The following is an 8,715-nucleotide window of genomic DNA, read 5'->3' as shown; positions in this document are numbered from 1 at the left end:
ATCGTGGGTCATTTTAACTAAAAGTATTTAAATTTATAAAACTCAATATATTGAATATTAGTTATAATAAAAGTGCATAAGCTGATAATAAAGTTAAAAGTTTTTTATAAGAATATTATTCTTTCATAAAATAAAATTAATGATTTTATTTAAAAGTATTCAAAGTTTTAATTAATTTTTCTTATAAATTAAATTAAAAAATGCAATGATGTATAAATGAATTCCTTCTTTAAAAATTTGTAATATATATTTGACATATTTTCTTCTATTAAAAGTCTAAATTTATGACATGCCACTTTACATACTAATATAAACCGTAAATTCATACCAAATATTTCATATTTAAACTTTTGTAATAAAATTTTCCATTATAAAATCCATGCAACGCATGGGTCCAATAAACTAGTAAAGAATATAATATAGTATAATAAATTATTAAAATAACATGAAGTTAAAAAAGTTGCAAGAATATGAAAATTAGTACTCTCACTCCCGATACTCAAAAGTTTGTAATTTTGTATTTATAGATTATAGATCTATAGATACATTGATTGGAGAAGAGTGGAAGTTGCTATAACATTCTCTTGCCGATTTTACCCACATTAAAATAACATAATTAATTACTAGCCACAAAATTAAGGACAATTTAGTAACTTTGTGTACCCTTTAAATACTGAATAAGTATCATTCCCACAATTCTCTCGCTTTTTTAAACTATTCTCCCTCCCCTCGCATTAATCTCCTACTCAGTCATTTTTTCTTTTTAAATTTTTGACTCATTTTATTAATGAATACTACAAACTACTTGCATATCACAATCAAAATTTATAAAAATTAATTATAAATTTTTTTGGAGATTTTAAAAGTACAAAAAGAGAAAATACAGTAGTCCGCGACTGGCACGAGTAAGTATCTGGTATTTCAAAAAATGAGAGGTATTACTGCTTTTTAACGGAACTGTATGGGTGTTTTCCGCAAGCACTAAATGAACGAATAAATTTATATGCATATGAACAATACATCATAAATCTGTATCATGAAATATTTTATAAATTCGTGACGACTCCATCATGGTGATAATGGATATAAAGAATTTGATCAATCTCTTAGCTTCTTTTCAGGAATGGAGTCCTATGCTTGCTAAGAACACGGATTTGGCACATTCTCCATAAGGCTATTAAAGAGTTACCACTGGGAGATGTCATCCAGCATTAGGATTAAGACGGAATTTCGGTAGAGTAGATGCCACCGAGCTTGCCTATGCTAGTCATATACTTAGCTACCAGGTGCCATGTCGAATGCCCTGTTCAGGTCAATCTAGTAGGATGTAATGGCGAAATTTTTATTGTGCAGACTTTGAGGTCGGCATCATCGACAGGACAGAGTATTGAATAAGACCAAATTCTACATAACTCCTCAGGACAATACGCGGTGTGTCACTAAGAACCGGTAAGAGTTACAGGAAACAAAAATATGAACCCACAACTATTACTTCAACAAGACGTTCAGAGGGAGATTCACCTACAAATTCCGATGGTAAAAGACAGATAATACTTCCTTCTAGGGCTAGTAAACGAATTTCCGATGGTAAAAGACAGATAATAATACTTCCTTCTAGGTCTAGTTCCCTCTGTGAACTACGTTTCCCTCCGTTGCCTCAGTTAAAGAAATAAACGAAATTGAGAAGCATGAGATAAGTGAACAGCAATAAATGTCCAGTGAGAAGACATTTAACGTTCGAGAGAAACCCTTTTTCTTGAAAAACATAAAATCATGATCAACATTCAATATACAGAAAGCTTTTTGATAGTCAAACCACAGAATTCTAAACAGATTACAGATGGTCTTTGCCACAGTATGAGCTAGAAAAAACTATTAAGGATATTTGGTGCAAACGACTCACCAAGAAAGTCAGTTTGAGCTGTTAAATTGCCTCAAAATCATGCCTGCATGAAACGTTTGGATTATACGTAAGGATGATGGTGGAATAAAGTATTTGTGGACAATCATTTGCCAAACCAAATTGCCAGAGTAAAATGTTGGAATTTGAATATGTTCTTCACACAAGAAATCAACATAATCAGACAGTTTTTGGCAATTAAAAGGAATATAATTTCCGGAACTTGAAGGTAACTATTCAAGAGAGGAAGCATTTGTTATTCCGAAACAGATGACAGTTTTCAAAACCAATTTTAAGAAGAAAATTAAGTTGCTGTCAGAATAGTACTTAGTAAATCTCACCTGCTGCTTTTTCTTCTTCGGCCTTCTCTTTCTTCTTGGTTTGTGAGCATCAGAGTTGGAACTCAAATTGCTAGCATGACCTCCTATCCTCGAGTTTGATGATTCCCGAGCATTAAAAGAGATGCCCCTGCTATTTGAGGTGTTGCTGGCAGAAGTAGACACGTCAGCCTGATTGCTCGATGAGTTTCTGCTCGAGGAAGGACCAAACCTCGATTTACCACGAAAAGAATTCGAAACTGACTTATTTGATGGCCGTGGTGGAGGCATCAGAGCTCTAGCAGAAGTTTGCCTCTATTTGATCGAATAGAAAAAGACGGAATTAAGAAAGCCAATGGGAAATTAATAGATTTAAAATGTCACAAACTTCAGCATTTAACTCAGAGAAATGAACCTGATTTCTCTCATCACTGGACATGCCCGATGCCCCCTTTCCTGAAGTACTGGATGCCTGCTCCCTGGATAGCAAAAGGGAAAACTTCAGAGGTTTCAGAGTGTAAGCGGGGTTTTAGCCTATAGCAAAGCTTGGTATTTCAGAGAACGGAGATAGTAGTTTGCATCATAAGACATCCTCGTGCTTAAATCACTTAGCTGTTTAACCAAAAAAAGTGATTAAGCGTGTTGTAGTTACTTTGCAATCACAGAACAGGAATCCATCAAAAATATCCAGCACTGAACAAGTACAATTATCGGATGAATATGTCAATGATGTTGATTCTGGGAAACCTGTTTCTTTCATTTTCTTTAAAAAAACTTGATGAAAATATATAAAAGATGTATTTGATTGGAGAGCGATATATAAGACTGCAGGATTATAAAAAGTGTATTGAAATGTACATCGTTTAAGAAAAATAGATAACCAGAAATCAGATAACAGATCTCTTAAAATGAAAGACCTAAATTCCTAACCCCCGATACTCTAAGCATCTTGGTGTGCCATACCTTGCACTCTTATCTGTCCATTCATCATCTGCATCAGCTTCATCACTTGAGCTTCCAGACATAAAGAAATCATCTTCACTTAGATCCAGAAGCCCATCATCTTCACTGCCTGTCTCTGTTAGAATAAATACAAAGCAAAAAATCAGCTATAAGCCTTGACAGCGAGTAAAACAAAACTTGGGACAAAAAATAACATGAGAATCAGGACAAGCAATGGAAACATAGATACACTCAAGCTGATCAACAAACACGAAAAATCTGGAGAATCAATACGAGTTTCTGACCCCTGACAGAGAAACTACCAATGGGCCTCACCAAGGAGCCATCCTAATGGCCCTACTGGCCCAGCTTTGTCACTTGCTATATCACATTCAAATTTCAAGGCTTATCATCCTAATGGTCCATATGATGATGTTAGTCAAAGTGGGCAGCTTTATATTACATTGCTAAATGATTATAGGATATACTTTGCACTACCACCATGGCATGATGACAGAAGTGAAATAATTACCTTCCAAATCCTTCCCGCTAGCTGCAGCAGCAATTAAGTTCGCCTTGATCTGCTTACGCAACCCATTTCTCCGGTCAACCACCTCCAAGTCATCGTCTCCAGTAAACAAAGATACATATTTCTCTGTCTTGGGAAAAAACTGCAGATAAAATAGATGCAGTAAATTTCCTCAGATCTCATCACTCAAAACTGCATAAATTTACTGTTGATCACGTAATCTAAAAATAATACCCTAACATATTCGAGATCTTCTTTCAACTTAGCCAGCTGCTCAGTGATCTCTGCATCCTGTTCAGGACCAGATGAACTGCGTTGCATTTTCTCAAGTCGTCGTATTCTTCTTTCAATCTTCCTTCTCTCTGATACAGCATATAAATGAGAGCCAAGCACCAGAATGAATGTTTTAGACAACTGGCTGCAATATATAAAAACTTATACCGAAAAATTTGATCTTTCTGTCTCGTAGAAATATCTTCTTTTCGACAGCTAAACGAGTATGAATCTCCTGCTGTTTCTTTAATCCTTCTAACTTCTTTTCTTGAGCCTCTCTGACTTCAGGAGGGAGATCCTTAAGAATAAAACAGTCACATCAGAACCATAAAATACCTCAATTCCTTCTGAAATTAAAGCAAAAGGCAGAGCATACAAAAACAAAAAACAAAGAAAAGCATTTGCCTTTTACATCAGAAGAACCATAAATTGCTCTAACAAGGTGCTTGATATGATGTTCGGATCATATAAGAAGATATTACAACATTTGTAACTGAAATTAACATTATGCATACAAGTAAGATTGAAGACTGTGACTAGAAAAAAATTTAGTAGGAAGTCGATCTACAAACAGAATAAATAGTTTTTAATCATGTGCTTATGGTTTGAAAAATTCAACAACAAAATCCGATTTCATGGAGCTACCAAACGATGCACTTAGGGACCATGATCCAAATGGACTAAAAATAAAACACCACCAAATACTATTCCCCAAATACAAAAATCCTCCTACTAGCAAAATTGCAAATGATTTTTAAAATCCAAAATAGTTCTAAACGAATAAAAAATGTATATTATATTTAACAGAAAACAGTAAAGCAAGCTGTTCCTTCTCAATTTTTATTCTTGCCCTAATGGAAAAGGAACAACTAATCTCGATACTCATACCAACACAACAAACATCTATGCACTTATTAGACGCGCGCTAAAGTTCTAAAAAAAGTGAAACTTCAACTACAAAGTAGTTCACAAGTACTTCTAGAGTTGTCATGGTATGATTTCCCACAAAGGTGTAATATTCCCTAAGAGGTGAAAGTTCACTATTCCAATTTCTGATTTTAGAATCAGAATCAGTGCGACCACTTTGCAAATTGATTTTACTGTCCATGATAACTACATTCACGGGAAGAAATTCTTCATGGAAAAGTAAAGGGGTTGTTTTAACCCTAGATGCTATTTCAGAGTAAACAAGTCAGAGGCCCTTTTCTGGGCCAGATCAGGGTCTAGAATACAACAGGAACAGGCTCCTCTGCTTTTTTAATAATATAATATAATATAATATACAGGGTCTGATCTCAGGTTCAACACAATGAAGCTGCAGAATGATAGTAGACACCCTTCACAAGGATGGAGGCTAAACAAAATCTTTTTTCCTGGATAAGGGGCCTAATTAAAACTTTAATAACACAATTTTTGAACATTAACGGTCAGGTGACTGGGTCTAACAGCACATGCTCTGATATAAACCATCAATGCCCCATCATTTGTCAATTATGCTTCTTTCAGTGGTAATATACAGTTTCTTTGTTGTCAAGGATCTCATTATTCAGCTACCTAGGCCAAGAGTACCCTACAAGCCCCTGGGACCAGGTGAACCAGTCCAGCCCTCTCCACAGGAACCCCCCGAGAGGCCATAAGGGTCTTGGAAATCAAACCTGAAATGTGCCATTACATTTCATTCTGCTCCCAGCAACCAACCTTTTGAGTTAACTATACAAGCTCACTTTCCATATTGCACAGAAGATACCCCTCTCTTTCGACGTAGGGATTAGATGAGAAAACAAATTTTAAAGTGGTGGTAAATGTTATTTAACAAGGGGGTGCATTAAGATCGCCGAGCGTTCAAAAATCGACAAGAGGCTCCCTTTAGCTTGAGATACAGCTTAAATGCTTGTACAAAAGAATTATAGCTCGGTGTTTAACAAGGGCACAAGAATAAAAGCGAGAGTGATACATAAACTAAGTTGCGCGGAAGTCGAAAAGCACATGTATTGGAAAGATAGCATCTAACCTACATCATTTCAGTAGATCCAAGACTCCGTTAAATGACCACGAGATCTCATATATCAGAGCATTACTTCTAGGGTAGAACAATTAACTATCTGGCCCTGAAATCTAATTCAACTTTTTCTCCTGATGGTTTTAATTAACCCTCTTCTTTGTGTGCCAAAACAGCTGCTGCATATACATTATTGTACCCTTACATACATATTTAATAAGAAGCTAAAAAGTCATGATCTTATTGACTCACTCAAATGACAGATCCAGGGTTTATGAATTGGCCAGCCCAATGCTAATATGATGGTAAATTGTCCGAATTAGGGAGCAGAGAGCATCAGTAAGTTGATCAAAAATTGAAGAATAATATACAAATTGCCCCATAGAATCAAACTTTTAGGGGGCGCGACCACCCCTGTCAGCCCCCGACCCCGGTCCATCCCGGCACTTAACCATGCAGCAGAAAGAGGAAGAGGACCAACAATCAAGAATACAACTTTCCGCCTAATTTCAGCCTATTTTCTTCTGTCCATCAGGGAAAATGGTAAACCTAGGAAGAAGCATCCGAAAATCGAAGCAGCAGCAGCATCAGTATACCTAGAAAAGCTAGCTCAAGCTCACAGACAAAACTACTGCAAAACCAAACCTAACAATGGAAAGTAAAGCAACTGCGAAGCGCTTGCAATATGGAGCCAAAGGAAAACATGACCGGCGTGAGGCAGATTACCTTGCGGAGCATGCGTTCTACGGACCGAATCTGGTTCTTGAGAGAGACGGTCTTAGGTTTAGGCTTCTTCTCCACCGCCGGCCCCTTCGACCGCCGCCCACCCGCCGGCTTAACCCTCCGTTTCCCGTACCCGCCGTGGGCCATCCTCCTTCAATTTGCAGAAGCAAGAGTGTACTTCTGCTTTATCTAACCCCTCTCCTCTCCGCCAGGCGCTAATCTATGGCGTGTGTCGGAAAATTTTCAGGGCAGGAGACTGGGCCGATACGGGGCGGGTCGGTCAGGTCAGTCTCGGGTTTCCTTCAGGCTCTTTTTTTGTCTCAAATGGGTCAACCAATTTTACCCCGACATCTAAGCCTACTCTAGTCTTCTTTCGGAATTGATATTGTGGCCAGGATGGGAAGATGGGGCTCGGGGCAGCCACCTCCTAAAATTTTGATGTTATAAAAAAAGTTATATATTTTACTTTGATTTTATAAGAATACTTATATTTGCCCCCCTTAATTTTTAAGATTGACCTTCTTATTCGACCTTTGAGAACTCGTTTGTCTTAATCAAAATCTTGCGTCCGTCCTATTTGTGTCACAGACCTGCTACGATACCACTGTGCTTTTGATGGGCCCATCGTGGCTTATCATTTACCAATATCTTCGATACAACTGTGCTTTTGTCGGCTCGACTCGCCAATCTGACCAGTTGAATTGAGACCCATTACCTTAGTTGAGTCAGGTTTAACCAATAAAATCAGTTGAAACCATCAACCTGAATGATCCACCAACCCATTATGATCGAATTGATTTTTTTTTTTTGAGAAAAATCTTTTATTTCCCTAATTTTTTAGATAATAAAATTATACCAGATATGAAACATGGGACCTGGGGTGACTGGGGATATTTTCCCCACTCCCCACTCCCCACTCGCCACTCATTTTTCTTTTTTCTTTAGTTTCTTTCTTTTTTCCCCATTATTTAGTGTTTTCGAGTTGAATTCAGTCGGAAAAAGTATCAGGTAATCTGGCCAATTCATTTGGCCAAATGATTTGATTATTATAGTCGGTTTTCACATTTTCATTAAAAATTTTAATTTACTTTTTCTAAAAAATTTCTCCCATTCTTCAGTATTTTTGAATTCGCCCCGAATGAGGTATTAAATAATCTACTTGACCCATTGACCAAATGATCTAGTTATTATAGTCATACCACTTATTTCCAAAAACTTCTTCCCCAACTTTTTTTTTTTGCTAGGTTCCCCAACTTTTATTTAGATTATACAAGATATGATTGCGGTCTCATTATGGGACCTAGGGGCGAGCGAGGACATTTTTTTTTTAATTTCCCCATTTATGTAGTGTTTTTGAATTTGGTCTGGATAAAGTACTAGGTAATCCGGTGAACCAATTAAACCAAATGATGTGATCGTTATAGTCGGACCATTTATTTCCACATTACAAAAAAAAGACTTTCAAAAATTTCTCCCTTTCTTTTCCGTTTACGATTCTTATCCGAATAATGTACTAGATAATATGGTCGACCTAAGTCAAATAATCCGATCGTTATTGTGAGACTATCTATTTCCAAAAAATTCTTCCCCACCTCTTATTTTGAAAAATAGAAGAAATTCCGTATTAGAGGTACTAGATATAAGAATTAGGATACGTGCGATATTTTTTTTTCGAATTCTAAGTTATTAGTGGAGAACATTTCCCTTTTTTTTTGTTATAAATGAGTGATGAACCTTTTCATCTCGGGTGTCTTTTTTTTTTAAGTTCCTTCTTTTATCTAGTGTTTTTAAAGCCCGGCCGACAATGTAGCAGTATAATATGATTGATCTGTCAAGCCAAATGAATCAATCAATATGGTTAGACCAACTTTAACAAAAAATATATTTTTCCCTTTTTATTTGAATTTATCCGTAAAAGGTACCACAATATTATGTTTTAATATTTTTTATGTTTGATTTTTACAAAATTCATCACCCCTCCAATAGTAGGAGATATAAGGATAGATACATAGAATAACTTTTTGTTTGATTG

At 36.3% G+C, this 8,715-nt stretch overlaps 1 protein-coding gene across 1 annotated transcript; it reads right to left on the bottom strand.

The window, feature by feature from the left end:
• Window positions 1-1,694: 1,694 nt before the first annotated feature.
• On the bottom strand, window positions 1,695-6,948 carry LOC116209448 (rRNA-processing protein EFG1). Its single transcript, XM_031543091.1, has 8 exons — window positions 6,687-6,948; window positions 4,130-4,259; window positions 3,923-4,050; window positions 3,692-3,830; window positions 3,181-3,295; window positions 2,633-2,696; window positions 2,242-2,532; window positions 1,695-1,946 (listed from the first exon to the last, which is right to left on the bottom strand). Exons 1-8 carry the CDS (start codon window positions 6,828-6,830, stop codon window positions 1,941-1,943), a joined length of 1,017 nt encoding a protein of 338 aa, XP_031398951.1. The 5' UTR covers window positions 6,831-6,948; the 3' UTR covers window positions 1,695-1,940.
• Between the last annotated feature and the right edge of the window lie 1,767 nt (window positions 6,949-8,715).

This window comes from Punica granatum, chromosome 5 (genome assembly GCF_007655135.1).
Source record: "Punica granatum isolate Tunisia-2019 chromosome 5, ASM765513v2, whole genome shotgun sequence".
Lineage (NCBI taxonomy): Eukaryota > Viridiplantae > Streptophyta > Magnoliopsida > Myrtales > Lythraceae > Punica > Punica granatum.
The sequence above is the reverse complement of the archived record's forward strand: the minus strand, read 5'-3'. Positions and strand labels throughout refer to the sequence as shown.

What these genes read in the sequence shown, in the direction of transcription:
- LOC116209448 (XM_031543091.1), bottom strand. Translation starts at nt 6,830, where the DNA reads ATGGCCCACGGCGGGTACGGGAAACGGAGGGTTAAGCCGGCGGGTGGG. An exon ending in CAGAAAGATCAAATTTTTCG is followed by an intron (nt 4,051 to 4,129) that starts GTATAAGTTTTT and finishes ATGCTGTATCAG; the next exon opens with AGAGAAGGAAGATTGAAAGA. An exon ending in AAGATCTCGAATATGTTAGG is followed by an intron (nt 3,831 to 3,922) that starts GTATTATTTTTA and finishes TTTTATCTGCAG; the next exon opens with TTTTTTCCCAAGACAGAGAA.